The 21,216-nt window shown below is 40.6% G+C and overlaps 1 protein-coding gene across 8 annotated transcripts in view; it reads left to right on the top strand.

The window, feature by feature from the left end:
* The window catches only part of astn1 (astrotactin 1), a 2,519,376-nt gene that overhangs the window by 753,310 nt on the left and 1,744,850 nt on the right, over positions 1-21,216 (top strand). For all 8 annotated transcript variants that reach the window (XM_069937468.1, XM_069937469.1, XM_069937467.1 and 5 more), the window contains one exon: positions 1,456-1,849. In XM_069937468.1, coding sequence (XP_069793569.1) covers positions 1,456-1,849 — 394 coding nt within the window. The remainder of the gene's footprint in view (positions 1-1,455; positions 1,850-21,216) is intronic.

Raw genomic sequence — 21,216 nt, 5'->3', positions numbered from 1 at the left:
GATCATATACCTGACTCTTCCACTTAGTCTGACAGCTCATTCCATATGCCAACCATCTTTCACTGGTCATATCTGCCAAAACGTTTATAAAATTATGAGAGTCATTGTTATATAATCCCAGCCTTTTTCTCTATAAGAAGGGAGTCTGAAACTAAAAGGCAAAAGTTTAATGTGAGATGGGAAAAATTAAAAAGGGATCTGAGGGTTAAATTTTTCATACAGAAGGTGGTGTGTATATGAAATGAGCTGCCAGAAGAATTAGTGGAGGTCGATACAATAGCAATGCAAAGCATTTGGGTAGGTGGATAGACAGAAGGTCAAATGATGTTAGTTTGTCATTTTAGTTGACATAGATAAGTTGTGAAGAAGGGCCTTTTGCCATGTTGCATTACACTATGAATCAGTGAAACTGAGCAAGAAACTATTTGAGGGTTTGTTCTGGGTGAATTTTCTATTGGTTGTCCCTTGTCAAATTAAAGTATTTTTCCAGTAGTGGGATGAGGATGTGGCAGTGGTAGTTACATCCAGATGCTGATATGTCAAAACAACCAGTTCAGGCCAGCTGTGCAGAATATTTGACATTTGTTTGTCATACTAATTCATGGGATTAAGCCATTGGCAATACTGATATTTATTGTCTATCCCTCAATCACCTTGAAATGAGGAACCAGTGAAGAATGGGTCTGGAGTCACCTAAACACTAAACTGGGTCAAGATAGCAATCACCTCTCCAGTAGGGCAGGAAGGGTTGAGAACCTGAAGAGTTTTTCAAATAATCCTGCAGCTCCATGTAGCCTGTTATTAAGCCAACCTTTTTTTTTTTAAATTTGTTCCCTTATCGACTTGATCGCTTGCATGTACATTCCTCAGCTGTCATACTTGGTTTTGAGTGTCTGGATCAACAATCCAGAAGTCTGGATGCTGGTCCAGTTGCTTAACAATTATTTGGATGTCACCGCTGACCTCGAGTTTTAATAACTTAAAACTATAGTTTTGCTGCATCTGTCAATACAGTAGAATGTTTTTGAATGAGATTATGGGGTAAATGGAATAATTATGTCTCAGAGAAACAAGAAAGTAATGTTCAAAGTTATAATGGCCATAAAAGTATTGATCAAATAGAAATGAGGAAAGCTGCTGCAGGGAGAATGAATGAACTGACTTGTGGATGAGATCTTCAAGAGCAATTGTGCTAAAATAACCACCAAAATACACTGTCTGGCATAACCTTCAATCATTTGTCTGGCTAAACATAATTATCCATGGAGGCCAATGCAATACATGTCCAGATAGGGTCAACCTGCTGGAAACAATCAGAAAATGAGATTTCTTTGTATGAAAAATGCATTTTATTCTTATTTATTTTCTGCTGAAAAAAATCTATTTCCAATGAAAATTGATGCCTCTTGTTTTTCTCTCTCTCTCTCTCTCTCTCTCTCTCTCTCTCTTTTACAGGGGGGTATGATCGCCCTGCTGCTGGCAATCCTACTCCTTGTCATGGTGCTTTACACACGCCGACGCTGGTGCAAGCGTCGCCGGGTCCCTCAGCCACAGAAGAGCGCCAGTGCAGAAGCGGCAAACGAAATCCACTACATCCCATCCGTGCTGATGACAGGTCAGAATCGGGAAAGCCTGCGCAACTCCCGGCTTCAGGGACATAATTCCAGTGGGTCCATCAGCATCCGGGAGACTCCAATTCTAGATGGGTACGAGTATGATATCGACGACCTGCGCCAACAGCTGCAGCGGGAGTGCATGAATGGTGGGGAGGACTTTGGCAGCCAGGTGACACGCACCTTGGATTCTCTGCAAGGATGTGATGAGAAAACGTGCTTGGATCTCACTCCAGGTGAGTAGTAGTGAGCTTTTGTGGGGGAGAGGGGTGGATAGAAGCATGGTGGGGCAGTGGGGGGGGGGGGGGGAGGGAGAAAGGGCATTAAATGGGTGAAAGTTTGTGTCATTGAAATGAAGAAATTCTTTATGTTGTTGACTTTAATGTGAAAATGTATGACTTGTGGGTGCAGCTCCTGTCAGAAAATCAATTGCATCTGGTGTTGTAATGTTACATTCAGCACGGTTAGCATTGAGGTTAACACATCACCATCACACCACCAGTGATCCGGGTTCAAATTCATTGTTGTCTGTATAAGTTTGTACATTCTGCCAGTGACCTATGTGAATTTCCTCCGGATTCTCCAGTTTCATAGAACATAGAACATGTACAGCACAGCTCTCTTAATCTTTTAGACCTCGATCAATTATCTTCTTATCCTCTATGCTCCAAAGAGAAAAGTCCCGCTCTGCTAACTTCCCAATCCAGGCAACATCTGGTAAGTCTCCTCTGCATCCTCTCCATAGCTTCCACATCTTTTCTATAACAAAGTGATCAGAACTAAACATAATACTCTAAGAGTGGTCTTATCAGAGATTTTTAGAGTTGCAACATGATCTCTCTACTCCTGAACTCAATCCCCCTATTAATGAATCCTAGCAAACCATGGGCCTTCTTAACTATTCTATCAACTTGTGTAGCAACCTTAAGTAACACTTAAGTAACTGACCATTAACCCTGTACTCAGCCTTCTAGTTTGTCCTTCCAAAATGTATCACCTCACACTTATCTGGATTAAATTCCATCTGCCACTTTTCTGCCTAACTCTTATCCTATCTATATCCTCTTTTAACCTTTGTCAATCTTCAGCTTCATCCACAACTCCTCCAACCTTTGTGTCATCCGCAAACTTATTGACCCATCCTTCTGCCTCTTCATCCAGGCCATTTATAAAAATCACAATGAGCAGGAGTCCCAGACAGATCCTTGCAGCAGTCACTAGTCACAGATCTCCAAGCAGATTACTTTCCTTCCCCTACTACCTCTGCTTTCTTTCTGAAAGCCAATTTTGTATCCACACAGCCAAGTTTCCACTGATCCAATGCCTCATAACTTTCTGGATGAGTCTCTCATGGGGGAATTTGTCAAATGCCTTGCCAAAATTCACGTAGCCACATCTATTACTCTACCCTCATCAATTTCCTTTGTAACCTCCTCAAAAAAACTTAATTAGGCTCGTGAGGATTGACCTTCCCTTCACAAAGCCATGCTGCCTTTCCTTTAGTAGACTGTACCTCTCCAAATGCACATAGATCCTATCCTTAAGAATCCTCTCCAATAGTTTATACACCACTGACATAAGACTCACCAGTCATTAAACCCTAAGATTCTCCCTGTGAACTCTTTTAAACAACGGGACTACATTTACCATTCTCAAATCTTCTGGCACCTCCCCTGCAGCTAAAGAGATATTCAAAGATCATAGCTACTGCTGCAATTATCTCTTCTTTCACTTCCCACAGCAACCTGGGATATATCACATCCAGCCCTGGACACTTACCAATCTTGATGCTTTTAAAAAGATCCAACATTTCCTCTTCCTTAATCTCCATATTGTCTAGCACACATGCCTGTTCTATTTCAACTTCAGCCTGATCAAGGTCCTTTTCTCTTGTGAATATTAAAAAAAGTGTTCATTTTGGACTTCCCCCAACCTCTTCTGCCTCCAGACACATATTGCCTCCCTTATCCTTTAGCAGTCCCACCTTCATTCTCGTCATCCTTCTGTTCTTCACATACGCATAAAACACCTTGGGGTTCTCTTTTATCCTACATGCCAAGTCCTTCTCATGTCCCCTTTGAGCTCTCCTAAATCTATTCTTAAGCTCCTTCCTAGCTACGATATACTTTTTTAAGCCCTTCCTGTTTCCTGCTTCCTGTATCTAATATATGCCTCCTTGCCTCACCTGTTTCATTGGCTACAGTTCCCTTTTCCTTCCATCTTATCCCAGTGGGAAAAAAAACCTATCTTGAACCCAATACAAGTGGTCCCTAAACTTCCTCCACATTAGTTCTGTGCTTTCACCCTTGAATATCTTTTTTGAATTTACTCTCACTAGTTCCAGTCTCATGTGTTCATAATTAACCCTTCCCCAGTTAAGCACTTTCCCTTTTTGTCTGTTTTTTATCCTTTCCATAGCTGTGCTGAACCTTAGGGAGTTGTGGTCACTCTCACCAAAATGCTCCTTCACCAAGATTTCTGCCATCTGACCAGGTTCATTACCCAGAACTAGATCCAGTATGGCCTCTCCTCTTGTCGGCTAGTCGACATTTTGTATCAGGAATCCTTCTTGAACACACCTGACAAATTCAGCCCCATCTATCACTCTTGCAGTTGAGGGATGCCAGTCAAAATATTAGGGAAGTTGAAATCACCCATAACTACATCCCTGTATTTTTGCACCATTCCAAAACCTACCTGTTTATTTGCACCCACCTTCCAAAAACTCACAGCATTGGTAGGTTAATTTGTGTATTTGGGCAGCATGGATATGTGGGCTGGAAGGACCTGTTACCATGTAGTATCTCTAAATTAAGTTAGTTTCCCGCTCTTTAGTGTTGAACATGCCTGACTTTGTAGGTTGAACACGCTCAGTTTTGCAAGGTGAATGGAAGGGCCATTGATTCCCACTGTACAGCAAGGACAGCCCTGGGAAATCTCCATCCACAATCTGAACTTACCACTGCAAAATCTAGCCTCAGGCTGACAAGATTCAAAGAGCGTTTGGTGTTCAGTTCTAGGCATTTGAAATAATTATGTTGTGTTTGCAATGGAGGCTTCCTCCCTGGTGGCCCACTTGGAGAGGTCATTGCATCTCAACTGTTGTCTTGTAACAAGCTGTATTCTTACCCTTTGGGATAGAAATTCAGTCTCAGCTTAATGCATTAAATCCGGAATATCATTTCATATTCATGTTGTACTCCACTTCTGAAATGGAACTCCACTGAAGTCGCCATAACTCAAAGTTGTCTATGATTAAAAAAAAGAAAGTCTGTAGATACTGGGCTCTGATGCAGCACTGAAATGTGCTGGAGAAACTCAGAAGGTCATGCAGCATTCATGAGAAGTAAAAGGTAACCAATATTTCTGGCCTAAGCTCTTCATCGGGAAATTCATCAGAAAAATGTCAACTGTCTTTTACTTCCTTGTTCTGTTTAAAATATTTTTATTAAGTGTAACATATAAATCCTGTATACAAAGCCTCTAATAAAACAAATAACAGGTCATGTCATATACATATCACAAATTAATATAAATGTAAATCAAAAAATCTATCCAAATTTGTTTATTTAACAATATTTCTTAAAAATAATTCTGGATAGAAACCAAGTAAATTACATGAAATAATCCCTTGGTCTAAACAAAGGGTAAATTCTGTCTAATTTAATGATATGATCTATGACAACCATAATTAAACCTTTATATTCAAGTTCATCTTAAAAAAAAAAGGAAAAAAGAAACAAAAAAATCCTAAAACAAAATCTAATCTATCCCCTCCCAGTAATCAAAGCTACCAAGTCGAAAAGAATCTAAAAATATGGATCAAACAGCGATCTTCAGACACGAGACAGAGAATCACGGGAGTATCCAAACTTATTAAATCTTCCAGTCGTCATAGTATTCTAGGAATGGACCCCCACATCTTTTCAAATTGAAAATTTCTATCTTTAATATTCTGTCTAATTTTCTCCAAGCTTAATTAGGACATTACATCATGTAACCAATGTATATGAGTCATCTTTCCATTTCATCAAAGTTGCTCTCATGGCTATCAATATGATAAAAGCTAAAACTTTCTTCTGATATGTGGAAAAAGGTTTATTTGATTCACAAGAAAAATGAAACAAGGCAATTAAAGGACATGGTTCAATTTTGATCTTAAAAATCATGGATAAAGTTTGGAAAAAAAATTCCCAAAACCTTCCTAAACTGGGGCACTCCCAAAACATATGGATCAATGAAGCTTCAAAAATGTTAAACTTCTCACATAAGGATCAACATCTGGAAAAAAATGAGATAATTTGAGTTTGGCCATATGTATTCTATCTACCACCTTAAATTGTAATAAACAATGACTTGCATAAAATTAAGAATCATTAATCAAGCTAAGAGTTGAGTCCCAATCTTCATCTGAAAATGTTATTTTCAAATCACATTCCCAATCATTTTTAATCCCAGCCATTGAGGCTGATCTTAGATCCAATAAATCATTATAAATAATTGATATTAATCCACCATGAACAAACTGTAAAAGTTAAAGAATAAATCAAGTATATTAGAAAATGAGATTCGAGGAAAATCAGAAAGTTTGGAAAGAACAAAATGCCTAACTTGTAAATATCTAAAAAAAATGTCTATTAGAAAGATTTAGCAGATAAATGTTCAAAAGAGGCAAAACCATCTCGAACAAAACCATCTTTTTAACTTCTAATACCTAATCTAATTTTTAACTTTAACTTTGGCTTGGCTTCGCGGACGAAGATTTATGGAGGGGTAATGTCCACGTCAGCTGCAGGCTCGTTTGTGGCTGACAAGTACGATGCGGGACAGGCAGACACGGTTGCAGTGGTTGCAGGAGAAAATTGGTTGGTTGGGGTTGGGTGTTGGGTTTTTTCTCCTTTGTCTTTTGTCAGTGAGGTGGGCTCTGCGGTCTTCTTCAAAGGAGGTTGCTGCCCACCGAACTGTGAGGCGCCAAGATGCACGGTTTGAGGCGAGATCAGCCCACTGGCGGTGGTCAATGTGGCAGGCACCATGAAATTTCTTTAGGCAGTCCTTGTACCTCTTGTTTGGTGCACCTCTGTCACGGTGGCCAGTGGAGAACTCGCCATAGAACACGATCTTGGGAAGGTGATGGTCCTCCATTCTGGAGACGTGACCTACCCAGCGCAGTTGGGTCTTCAGCAGCATGGATTCGATGCTGTCGGCCTCTGCCATCTCGAGTACTTCGATGTTAGGGATGAAGTTGCTCCAATGAATGTTGAGGATGGAGCGGAGACGACGCTGGTGGAAGCGTTCTAGGAGCCGTAGGTGATGCCGGTAGAGGACCCATGATTCGGAGCCGAACAGGAGTGTGGGTATGACAACGGCTCTGTATACGCTAATCTTTGTGAGGTTTTTCAGTTGGTTGTTTTTCCAGACTCTTTTGTGTAGTCTTCCAAAGGCGCTATTTGCCTTGGCGAGTCTGTTGTCTATCTCGTTGTCAATCCTTGCATCCGATGAAATGGTGCAGCCGAGATAGGTAAACTGGTTGACCGTTTTGAGTTTTGTGTGCCCGATGGAGATGTTGGGGGGCTGGTAGTCATGGTGGGGAGCTGGCTGATGGATGACCTCAGTTTTCTTCAGCCTGACTTCCAGGCCAAATATTTTGGCAGTTTCCGCAAAACAGGACGACAAGCGCTGAAGAGCTGGCTCTGAATGGGCAACTAAAGCGGCATCGTCTGCAAAGAGTAGTTCACGAACAAGTTGCTCTTGTGTCTTGGTGTGAGCTTGCAGGCGCCTCAGATTGAAAAGACTGCCATCCGTGCGGGACCGGATGTAAACAGCGTCTTCATTTTTGAGGTCTTTCATGGCTTGTTTCAGCATCATACTGAAGAAGATTGAAAAGAGGGTTGGTGCGAGAATGCAGCCTTGCTTCACGCCATTGTTAATGGAGACCATGGACAGACATGTCAGCAAGGGAATGGGGTGAGGAATTGAAATGAGTGGCCATTGGGAGATCCATTCCAGCAGACAGAGCTGAGGTTATCAATAAAGCCAACCCCCAGTCTACGTCCAGCCTCTCCAATATAGAGGAGATCACAGCGAGAGTAGATAACCCTGCAGATTCACAAGTAAAATGTTACTTCACTTAGAAGTATCGTTTGAGGCAGGCGGTGGCCCCGGTCCGGGCAAAAGCGAGGGGGAGGCGGAGGCCCCGGCCTCGGTCGAGTGAGGCAGGCAGTTTCCCCGGTCCAGGCAGAAGCGAGGGGGAGGCGGTGGCCCCGGCCTCGGTCGAGTGAGGCAGGTGGAGGCCCCGGTCCGGGCAGAAGCGAGGGGGAGGCGGTGGCCCCGGCCTCGGTCGAGTGAGGCAGGAGGAGGCCCCAGTCCGGGCAGAAACGAGGGGGAGGTGGAGGCCTCGGCCTCGGCAAAGCGAAGCAGGCAGGGACCCCGGTCCAGTAAGAAAGAAGGAGGCGGCGGCCCCGGTCCGGGCACAGGGAAAGCAGCGGCGGCCCCGGCCCCTCTCCCGGCAGTATGGTCTGACCTAGGAGAGGAGGCAAGCCCCTCCAGCCTGGGTAAGAAACCTGCATAGGAGAAGGCCACTCCGATATAAAACCTACGACCCAAGGACCTCGCTGCCACGTCCCAGCTTGCTTGGCCACGGCACATGAACCATGGGTGTAAAGGGTGGGGCCAGTACTGTGCACACTGCACTCCTAAAAGCTCCTTTGCGCAGGCCCGAGGACATGTCCACGTCCTCCCCCTCCACGTCCTCTCCCTCAAAAGATGCTCACAAACTCAAGCTAGCATGCTGGAACATCAGAACCATGCTAGACAAGGCTGACAGCCACCGACCTGAACGTTGGTCTGCCCTCATCGCACATGAACTCCTCAGACTCGACATCGACATAGCCGCTCTCAGTGAAGTCTGCCTTGCAGATGTAGGCAGCCTCCAAGCACACGGCGCAGGCTACACACTCTACTAGTCTGGCAACCCTATGGATGAATGACGCCTATCTGGTGTAGGCTTCATGGTCAAGAACTCCATTGCCTCCAAACTCGAAAACCTCCCGACAGGCCACTCGGACCGATCATGTCCATGCGACTCCCCCTTCAAAACAAGCATCACATCACCTTCATCAGTGTCTATGCTCCAACCCTCCAGGCGGAACCAGCAGAAAAGGACAAGTTCTACACTGATCTGCGCAACCTCATTCAATGCACTCCTATAGCCGACAAGGTTGTCATCCTTGGCGACTTCAACGCTTGCGTCGGCAAAGACTCAGAAACCTGGCCAGGAATCCTGGGCAAGCATGGTGTCGGCAACTGCAACGACAACGGGCGCCTCCTGTTGGAGCTCTGCAGAGAACAGCGGCTTGTCATTACAAACACCCTTTTTCAGCAGAGGGACAGCCTTAAGACTACCTGGATGCATCCCCGATCCAAACACTGGCACCTCCTGGACTACGTCCTGGTGCGAGAAAGAAACGAACGAGTTGTGCTCCACACCAGGGTCATGACCAGCGTGGAATGTCACACTGTCTACCGGCTGGTTCGCTGCAAGCTCAACCTTCACTTCAAGCCAAAGTCCAGGAACAGTAAAGCCCCCGGAAAGAGGTTCAATGTTGAAAACCTGCAGTCAGACGAAGTGAGAGGAAACTTCCAGGCAAACCTCAAAGCAAAGCTCGAGGATGCAATCCGCCTCACGGGCTCGTCCCCTGAATACCTAATCTATGCCATTCCTTAAAGCCCACGTCTAACACAAACAGTTGAAAAAATGGTTATCCATAATGGGACTAGCAAGAGAAAAACTATTATAACCAAAAAGAATTCTAAATTGAGTCCATATTCTCAACCTATTTCTCATTATCGGATTCTGTGGAATTTCAAAAATGAAAAGGGTTAAAAGGAACCTAAAATTGCCAACATAGATGATTTTTTAGAAAACTTCAGTTCCATCTCCACCTCAGAAATTCACTAATTTTATCAAAATGTAGTAATAAATTTAATTGCCCAGTAATAAAACTGAAAATTTGGAAGTGATGATCCCCCATTCATTATAGTATTTTGCAGATGGGCTTTATTTATATATGACTGTTTTCCCTGCAATATGTATGAAGAATGAGTTAAAGAAGGATTTAAGAATGAAAGTTGGTAAGGCTTGAAAATAGTATAGAAATTTAGGTAAAATGTTCATTTTAATTGAATTGATATGTCCAATCATTGTAATAGATAATGGTGACCATCTCAATAATAGGACTTTTATCTGATTAAGTAATACCAAAAAAAATTATTTCAATAATTTTTTTATAACTTTGCATAATTATAAATCCTAAATATTGGAATTGGTCGTTTACTATTTTTAATGGAATATTAAGGTACATTGAAAAAGATCCTTTTCAGGGTAAAAGTTCACTCTTGTGCAAATTTAGTTTATAACCAAAAAACTGGCTAAATTGGGAAAGCAATGTTAATATATTTGCTCTGGAAACCTCAGAATTTGAAATAAAGAGTAATAGATCATCTGCGTAAAGAGATACTTTATGTTCAACTCCATTTCTAGTTATTCTTTTAAATTCTCCAAACTATTGGAGAGCCACAGCTTGAGGTTCCAGAACAATACAAAAAAACAAAGGAATTAAAGGGCATCCTTGCCACATTCCCCTTTAAAGCCTAAACATTTTTGATTGTTGTGAATTAGAACCAATTGAAGCCATAGGATATGAATATAATAATTCATTTAATGAAATCTGGACCGAAATTAAATTTTCCTAAAATAGTAAATAAATATTCCCATTCCACCTGATCGAATGCTTTATCAGCATCTAATGAAAGAACACATTCCATCGATGGGGTGGAGGGTAAATATAAGATATTCAATAATTGATGTATAATAAGAATAACTATGTGTAATAAAACTAGTTTGGTCAGAATCAATATTATTGGTAGAATATTTTCAAATCTATGCACTGGAGCTTTAGATAAAATCTTCATATCTATATTAAATGATGCAACAAGTCTGTGAGATGCACATTTTGTTCATTCTATCCCAACTTTTCAAATTAAGAGATGAGGAAAGTTTCCCATCTTTAAATTAATCATCAAACATAGAGTGAAAGTGCAGGACAAGCCATTTAGAGAAAGATTTATAAAATTCAGCAGGAAAACCATCTGGTCCTGGAGATTTACCAGACTGTAAAGTGGAACTAGCAAGAGATATTTCCTTGTGGGAAATGGGAGCCTCCAAACATATGGTTATCCTGTGATAGGGTGGGTAAGTTAATTTAGTCTAAAAACTGACATTGAAGTGAAATTATTAGTAAATTCAGAACTATAGAGGTTAGAGTAAAATTCTTTAAAAGTCTCATTAACTTTAAATGATCTGTTGTCATTCTATCATCTCTCATTTGAATCTTGGTAATTTATTTTTTTAACTGAGATTCCCTCCAATTGTCCTGCCAGTAGCTTATCAGATTTTTCACCATGAATATAAAAATGACTCTTGCTTCTCAGCAATTGTTGTTCAATAGGATTTGTAGTGAGAAGATCAAATTTGGTTCTAAATTATACTCTTCTTTTATATAATTTCAGATTTTTATCTTGAGTAAAGAGTTTATCAATTTTCTTAATCTTATTAATTAATTCTAATCTTTTTTAGTCTTTTTTTATTAATATTAATTGTAATTGAATAAATTTGTTCACTCAAATAAGCTTTCATTGTATCCCAAATGATGGGGAGGAATTAGTAGTAAAGAAAAACTGTATTTTCTTCTCTAAATAATTTAAAAATTCTTTGTCTGCAAGTAAAGAGGTATTAAATCTCCATTGTCTTTTTGAAAAAGGGATGTCAGAAAAATTTAAAGTTGAAATAACAGGAGCATGATCAGAATATAACTATTGCTTGGTAATAACATGGTTTATTCTAAGACATCAATTAGAAAATAATCAGTTCTGAAGTAAGAATGATGTACATTCAAGGAGAAAAGGAGTATTCTCTTTTATTAGGATTTAAGAAACAGCATATGTCTGAAACACCAAAATTTGATTAAAAAAACAAATAAACTAAAGCTGTCGATTTAGAAAGAGGACCTGATCTTGGAGTAGAATGATCTAAAACCACATTTAAAGTCACCCCCCCACCCCTTCCCAAGATCAAAGAGTAATGATTTAGATCAGGTAAGGTTACATTTTTTTTCAAACAATGCAGACTCATCAATATGAGGGGAATAATCATCGGCTTTTACTTCCTATGAATGCTACATGGCCTGCTGGGTGTCTCCAGCGATTCTGTTGCATATAACAAATTTGTTTGAGTTAAATGAAAACAAATGTCCACCCAGTGCCTTTTATGAATCAGAAAAATAGAGACTCCCAGCTCAGATTTTCAACTTGTTAGCCACATGAGGGATGAACTACGTAAAGAATTCATTTTAGTGATTCTCACTGATACACGGTCTTGATCCAAAATGTCATAAATCCTCTGCTCCCACACATGCTGCCTGACCACTGAGATTCTCCAGCAATTTGGAGTTTTCCTTTGGTTCAGACTCCAGATTCAGCTATCTCTGACTGGAAATACCCTGAGTCAATATAGAGAATTAGACACATCACTGTTTCTGATAAGTTCTGCAGGAACTACAGGTGGAACCTGGGAGAACACAGGAGAAAATACAAGACTATTGTATGAATACGCCAACCATATTTAAATCATCCCTGACTCTTGCTTTTTGACTAATGTGAAAAAACTTTCCAATTTTTGTTACACATTAAAGACTTTGAGGAGACTATATTTCACACAATATTTACAATATGCTATGTCATTAGATGCCATGAATTAGGTAGTTTTAGTTAGCTATTTCCATTCTACTTCTAAGTCAGGATCTTTGACAAAAAAAAAATTCTATGATTCTTGATTCATAGATCCTGCCTGAGTTTGTGTGTGTGTTTTGATTTCTAATTCAAGTTCATTATCATCTGACTATACTGTACACATACAACGAGACAAAAGAACGTTTCTCTGGATCATAGTGCACACACATATACACACCATCCAAATATATATCTTGAAGAAGGGCTCAGGTCGGAAATGTCCATAACATATCTTTACCTTCTATGGACACTGCAAGACCTGCTGAGTTCCTCCAGCATTCCTGTGTGTTTACGACAACTGCAGCATCTGCAGACATTCAAGTTTCACTCCAATGATGCAGCTAAACAGGACACTATCAATTGTGCTCCTATAAAATGGTGTCAAGATGGGAATCAGTTGCCTTGCCCTCCTTAACCTCCTTTGGAAGTGTAGGCACAGATATGACTTCCTGACTAATGAGGCAGTATTGTGACCAGAAGGCAGGAGCAGATACAGGCTATTCAGCCCATAGAGTTTGCCCTATCATTCAATCATGAAGTGATCCATTTTCCCATTCAGACCAACTTCCTGGCCTTCACCCCATAACTTTGGAAATCCTGGCTAATCAAGAACCTTTCAATCTCTGCCTTAAATATATACAATGACTTGGCCTCCACAAAAGCCGGTGGCAATAAATTCCATGGATTCACCATTCCTTGGCTAAAGAAATCCCTCTGCATCTCTGTTCTAAGTGGATGCCCTTCAAACCTGGTTATGCCCTCTTGTGACTCTCCTATCATGGGAAACAACCTTGCTACACCTGCTTGTCCTTGCCTTTCAACATTCAAAATTTTTCAATGAGATCCCCCTTATTCTCAAAAGGTAAAGCCTAAGAGCTGTCAAGCACTCCACGTGATAACCGTTTCCTTCACAGAATTATCCTTGTGAACCTCCTCTGAACCCCTACTTAAATGAGGAGCTTAAACTTGCTCTCAGTACTCCATAAGGACTCACAATGCCTTATAAATTTTCAACATCACACCCCTGCTCTTATCTTCGATTCCTCTTGAAATGAATTGCACTGACATTTTGTTAACATTTCTTTATTTGTTTACAGTAGTACATTGAATACAATTTTTTGTGTGTGTGTGTGTGTGTCTGTGTGTGTGTACACACACGAGAGTGTGTGCACACACCTATGGTAGTCAAAATTGGAGTGGCCTCTCGAGGGTGCAAGCCAGGGCAGAGTAGATATGGAGATCTGTCTGTTGCCCATGCATTGGGACACACCACCCATGTTAATGACAGATCCAAAGGAATGACAAAATTCAATATTGTTTCATACAGTAGCATTGCAGGAGTTGCAGAGCTCGTGCTGAGTACATCATTCAGCCACATTCGGGACTCCAACTCTGGATTTATCCTTGGGGTTTACTCCCAAAACCTTTTAATTGAGCAGGTATAGCCAGAAGGCAGCAGAAGTTTTAAATCAGAGTTTTCCATCTCCTAGATGAGTTACCATCCATGGTAAATGAGCCCCATCTGCCCTGAGCAACTGCCCTTCTCCTGTCAGTGAGAACAGCTCTACCGGGTATAAGAACTATGCCACACATGAAGGCCAAGAGTTGGACTGTTTGAGACACACACCATGAAGAACATTTAAATAGCAGTGGGAGATCATCCCCACTACCACCTTTGGCTATGACACCTTTAGAGCTATGTCACATAAATAATCTCAACAATAGATCTGAAATCTGAATGCCAGCATTGAGCATAGAACATTACAGTACAGAAAAGGACCTTCTGCCCACGATGTTGTGCCAACCTATAATACCTACCCAAACACTCCTTACCTCATAATCCTCTATTTTTCTTTCATCCATGTGCTATTCTAAGAGTCTCTTAAATGGCTCAATTGCTCCAGCCTCCACCACCACCTCTGGCAATATATTCCATGCACCCACAACTCTCTGTGTAAAAAGCTTATCCCGGATGCTGCCCTAAGTATTCCTCTCCTCATTTTGTACTGATGTCCTCTGGTGTCCTCTATGTTCCACGCCCCCCATCCCCCCCAACCCAGAAAAAAATTGTCTTCTTTATCTATGCCTCTTATAATCTTTTAGGCATCTATTAAGTCATCTCTGATTCTTTAGCTTTGCTAACCTTGCCTCATAAGTCAGATTCTCCAATCTAGGCATAATCCTGGTAAATCTACTTTGCACCCTCTCCTTAGCTTTCACATCTTTCCCTATTGAGACGATCAGAACTGAACACAATGCTCACACCAGCTGCCACATACCTCACAACTCCTGAACTTAATCCTCTGACTCAGGTGTAGTCATCAGGAAAACCATCAGAATCCATAATTCCCACATTCTACAGGAGGAGCATTCCACTGCCATATCTGCCATCACTCATGCACTGTACTACAGCATACCAAGACCAAATCAGCGGTAACAAAAGGAAAAACTTATCTGCTTATATGGCCTCAGCCTCTTCTCACCAAAGCCTTTTAAACCAAAGCCCTCAGTTCCATACACTAACTCCAGCCCACTTTGCTTATACCTCTCACAGGGCTGGATTAATATGGTACTGAGAGTAGCAAAAGCTACAAGCCCTGTAATTTCAAGGAGCCCTACATTTATGAACTATGAATTATGAGAAATATTTTCATTTTCATCTTTGTGCAGCGGCTATCAGATTCCACTGATAGTCTGGGTTAATAACTCCATTTAAAGATGATAATTGGCTAAGATCGCTAACCTTAAATTTAAGGTTACCCATAGTCTATGGGTATGCTGTAATTTGTGCAGCGCCAGCGGTGATGAGAAACCACACTGACAGTCTGTGTTAATCACCCTGATTAAAGGTGATAATTGGCTAAAATCGTTAACCTAAAATTTAATCAGGGTGATTAACACAGACTATCCCTGGTAGGTTGAGCAATGGCTCAATGCAGGAGCAATGGTGTCTTGGTTACCCATAATCCCCCATGCAGCTGGAACCGTTCTGCCACTGCCATCACCAGGGGAGGGGAAGGGATTTCAGTGTAAGGGCGATTTGAATGTAAGAGCTTCCCCATCACTGTGCATGCACCAACCGGTACTATTTAGGAATGCGTATGCACTAGCCGACACAATTTAAGGCCCCATTAAAATATTTGCGACAGCCCCCAAAATACCTTAATCCGGCACTGGCTTCTCACCAACTTAAACCGTCTGCTCTTACACACTCTCACTCCAACTCCTTTGTCCCATGGATAAGTCATCTGATATTTGCACACCAAGGAACTCTGTACTCTGCACTTTCTCCATGATGGAGTGTTATGAGCCCAGAGGACCGTAAAACCCAGCAGCAATAGATATTCATCAAGACAAATGGTTACTTAAACAAATGTTGCTTTTAATTATCTTTAAACATGAAAAAAGGATCAAACTTTATCTTATCACTATTAACTTAACTAACCTAACTTAACCTCCTTCTAATTCTAAATGCAGAAGTATGTAATGTGTATGTACGTTTAGAAAAGTTCTTTGATTCACAGTCCAATCTCACTTCTCATTCCTCCAAGTTTACTGGTTGTAGGCAATTCTTAAGCTGTCCACAGAATTTAACATTTATGAATTCCACCTGGCTTTGGTTCTTGAAAGGAAGATTTTTGTTGGTTTTTAGAGAGAGATTTGTTGTACCTGAACACAAACTGATCCCTTTTAATCAGCCACATCAGTGTCTTGCTGAAGAAACTTGCCCCATCAGGGTTCTCCAGATGATAACCTCTTTCTTTCAGGTCACCACAGAGTTCCTTTTTGTTTCACTTATTTCAAGTGAAACATTAGGCAGCCAGACCTCTCCTCTTGCATGAACCACAAGGGCTTTAACCAGACTGAACTAAGCACTTACAACCCATCTTCCAAATGGGGTTTTTCCACAAGCATGCTAGCTTGTCCTCTTCTAGTCCCTGCTGCTGATGCTGCTGACTGTAGCCCTGCAGAACTGATATCTCTCTCTCTCTCTCTGATAAAAAAAACCTGTTTGACTCTCTCTGCTTGCAAAACCACATGAACCTCTTAGAACACAAGATGCACTTTAGACAACCTGTGGCTCCAAACTATTCCTCAATCTCTTTCATCTGTTGCTTTTCAAAACAACAATCCATTAGTGAAGTCTCTTGGGCACTCCCCAAAGATTTTGCAAAGGCCACCAGGAGCCAACCTGTCTGGTTTGAGCAGAGCTCCAGTATTTTAAATGAGATCTGTTTTGAAATGTTTGTATATGACCTACACTTAAAAAAAAACTGCCCCAATTTACCTCCCCAAAAAATATCTGTAGACAATGCAAACACAACATAATCTGTCACAGGAGCCATTGATGTGTAATGGAGAGTGAGAGTGATTAACCTGATTTCCAGATGATTTTTTTAATTATATCAAGCCAGTCTTGAGAAAGGGGCCTGATCTGAAATGTTGATTGTCCATTTCTCTCTATGGTTACTGCCTTATCCAATGAGTCCTTCCAACAGCTCATTGTTTGCTCAACAATTCCAGCATCTGCAGTTTTGTAATTCTCAGTTTATTTGGTGTTCCATCCTATTTCCATTCCACTGTTTCTATTTTTTTTTCTGTTCTTGCACCTGCTGTAGTCCCAATCTACAGTTCTGATGAGGTGTTTTCCATAAATTTTCAAGTGTTTATTGCTTGCTCAATTTCAGTTCTTCACTTTGGTGACAGGAAGATTGATCAAGTTTTTGACAGTGTGGAAGTTAGGCTTAGGCCAGGGATGGCTAAACTTGCTTAACCAAAGAGCCATATACGATAAACTTTAGATGTTTAAGAGCTACAATCCATGAAAAAAAAAATTACATGCACATTTTTACGCTTGCAATGCACAAGTTGTAACAAAAAATTAGACATAAAAAATACGTTAGTTCATTTAGGTGTCTTGCCATTGGGTATGGGCGATCGTGTCTCTCCACCCATCATGGTCTCTGACCCTTCGAATTGTATTTTGTTGCTTCCCCTGTTTCTAACCATGATGTTAATCTATCTATCATTTTCCTTCTCTGTCTGCCTGTTTCTTTTTCCTTCCAGTTTTCCAGTTGCAACTAAATGTTCTAACGTATCCCTTCACATGATGTGTCCATAGAATTCTGATTGCCGTTTTCTGATTCTTTTAAGTAATGTACGTTTTATTTTTCTTCTTTGTAGAACTTCTTCATTTATTAACCTGTCTGTATATGACATGATAGCATTCTTCTGAGAAAGATATCAATGTAATAATATTTATTTGTGTGTAGTTTTTAAACTACTAATTTCAATTAGTTTCAGAAATTAAAAAGTACACATATGCTTGTAATAGTTGAATTTTGTGACCAATTTTTAGGGTAAATTTAAGGGCTTGACTATTACATGATTGCTACTTTTGACTGCATAAATACCTCTGTCATTCAGGGGATTGGGAGCTTGGATGGGCGGGCGGCGAGAGTCGGGAGCTCAGATGGGAGGGCCACTGGGGGCGTTGGGAGCTCGGATCAGAGGGCGGACAGGAAGTCTGGAGTTTGGATGGGCTGGAGTCCTGAATCACACTAACACTCTGTTAATTTCACTGCCCATAACACAACCATGCACACCACAATCACATGATCACAAGCCATGCTCACTAAAACGTCACAGTCAACGTACTTCCGTGAGCCGCACATTCATGTCAAGGAGCCTCATAAATAGGGTATAAATAAGGGTATAAAAAGGGTAGAATGCAGGAAGCTTTTTCCCCTCATCAGATATAAATGAAGTTAAGGGACATAGGATTTAGGGTAAGGGGTTTAAAAGGGTTCTGAGGGGAATTCCCACCCATAGACTGGTGAGTGCCTGGAATGCATTGCTGGAGAGACCAGTGCCAGTAGATTTCCTGATAAAAGTATCTAGACATACACTTGAATCACCAATTTTTGGATAGAGGCTAAGAGGTGGAAGATGGGATCAATATCGATAGGTGCCAATTGGATGGCATGGATATGATAGGTCAAATGGCCTGATTCCATGCTATATGTCCCTGTGATTGGTGGCTTTAATGCAGAACAATTAATCATTAATTTGCTCTGTTACATATCACGTTATTGTACTGATGCACCATCAATAATCACAAAAGATTGAAGTTGTGAAACTGATAGGCTTTTATTAACTATGGATTGGAGCAGTCATCAACCTAATTGACTGATCAAGGCAGAGTAAAATGGGAAACATTCAAAAGCCTATGGGTAGGATCAGTCTCAGGAGGCATGTCCAGCCATCAGCAGCCAATCATGGCATAACAGTGGTTTACCACATGTACCTTATGATTTTTGTGGTTTAAAGTGCTAAGATTCTTCTTCGTGGATATTTTCTGGACACTTTATGTAAATGGGTTTGTTGCAAAGCAACTCAGGAAGTTACTTCTATAAGCAGTAATTCTGAGGAGGGAAAGTATTGTTTTGTTCTGTCAGTAATTAATAATTGTGCTAATTCTTTGTTTTGGTGTCTTGTTTCCTTATCATTGTTTCTGGAATTTGAAATGTATATTTTTCATTGGAATTTTAGACATTTCAGGGACATAGATGCAGTTGGAAACTGCATAGCTATTTTGTTTTCAGAATTCTACACTTGTAACCTATTTAAATTCTTAAAATTACTTAATTTTTAAGGTCAACATCCACAGAATCTAATGATAATTATACTGATTTTTGAATGAAATTCCAACATATCAGTCTTCACATTTTTGCTTGCTATGCTTGGTTGACACATGTTTTGATTAGTTATTCAAGTTCCTTCCTCTCAGTGCGTGGCAAATGCATCATCTGCAACCTGTGTCAATTTTTTATATATTTCTCCTTGGTTGGTTCAACTTAAAATATAGGTAATTGTTGCATCTGTACCTGTCCCCATGATATTGCTTTGATTCAGTTGCATTTTTGCACACAGATCTTATTAATATTAAGATGGGATGCCCTGTTTTATTTCTGCCAACGTTTAGAAATAAAAAGATTTACATTTCTTGAGGAGTCTTAACATTAGTTTCAATTTGAAAGACAAGAATTAACTGCCTTTTAACCACTTCACTAACTTTAGTGAAGGCAATGAATGAGGGATGGGGATCATTTTCATCCCAGTAATTCCCTGTCAAGGTAGGTAGTATCAGGGCTGATGCGTTTCTTGGTTCAGTGTGAACAACCCAACCTGGGTCTAAACACAGGCCGTTCACATGTCAGTTAAGTGGGATCTTTGTGTAAAAGGGGCAAATGTGTCCCAGTTAAGAACACAAAATATATACACCTTTAGCTAAGACCATGAGAAATAGGAGCAAGAGGAGGCTTTCTGGCCTATCATGTCTGCTCCATCATTCAATAAGATCATGCCTCAGCACCACCTACCTGCCATTTACCCATAACCCAGTTGTTTGTTGGAAACCAATTTGCAAAGAGCACTGTGGTGATATCCAGATAATATCCTAGTTGATGGAGAAATATTGGAGAGAATATTAGGGATGTTTGATCTCTTTCTCAAAACATGGTACATTTTGCAAACATTTGAGGACCTCATTTTGTCATTCATCTTGTTTGAGATCCAAAACTTCCAAACATTTTGTACTCAGCAGGTACCATAGTCAGGTATCAGGCTAGATTTTGCAGTTCAGAACTCTGGAGCGAGATCTGAGTCCACAATCAGCTATAAGGCTGGCACTGTGTGAACCATAGTTAGCATGTAACTCTGCCCTTGAAGGTCAGGCTGAAGGGAATGAAGAGATAATTAGAAAAGGGTGATTGGTGGGGCCATGTTTCAGCAACTCAATAGATAGATAGATAGATATCTGCTAACTATTCCATGTAACCAGAATGGTTTACCTCCTTCCAAAGTCTATAGTACTGATTATTCAAGGTTTTAAAGTCAACAAATCTACAGTGGCTCATCTCCAGAGGAATTTTATCCATTAAAATTATCCTCTGTCACATGCGCTTCATGCATTGTACTCCACTGCCAGTTTTGGAGGAGGATGATATGCAAAGATTATTCTATCAAACCTGAGGTAGGGGATGATTCCCCCCCCACCCTTTGCATCAGTTAATGAAGTTTGCAACAGGAGCTGCCGTGGTAAAACTGATAGTGGTGCTTGATACTTTGATAATGGATGGTGCTATTAGGTTTGGATGGTGGCCTGATTCTTCTCCTTTGTCTTATGTCCTTATGGGTGATGCTATCCTGAACATCAATGCTTTTATTGTTTAGTTCCTCCAATATTAGCACCTTCTTCTGCAAGTATCAGGCCAAATAACCAATGTTGAAGCATCTTGTAAATAGATTTCTACATCGCTTCATCCCATCACAAAGAATACTTCAATCAAATTACTCTAGGTGCTCTTTCTTCTCTATTTTGGTCAGGCCATTGTCATTCAGTAACCAAAGACTTCAGAAAGATTAAATGGAAAGAACCTCAGAAGTGTTGATATACAGAGGAACTGTGGGTGCAACTCTAAAATAACGACACAGTGGACTGCGTAATGAATAAGTCATTCAGCGTGCTTGCCTTCATGGGCCAAGGTACCAAGTATAAGAGGTGGAACATCATGTTGCAGCTTTTCAAAACATTATTCAGGCAGCTCTTGGGAGTATTAAGAAGATATAATACTCAGATATAATCACAACATTTAAAAACCAATGAAGAGGAACATGAATAAATAAGGAGCAGAGGGGCACAGGACAATTTGGCCAAAGTGGGCTAGAATCTTTATTGCTCGCTCTACCTTTTGTG

Source organism: Narcine bancroftii, chromosome 5 (assembly GCF_036971445.1).
Source record: "Narcine bancroftii isolate sNarBan1 chromosome 5, sNarBan1.hap1, whole genome shotgun sequence".
Lineage (NCBI taxonomy): Eukaryota > Metazoa > Chordata > Chondrichthyes > Torpediniformes > Narcinidae > Narcine > Narcine bancroftii.
Note: the sequence above shows the minus strand (reverse complement) of the source record. Positions and strands in the feature narration are given on the sequence as shown.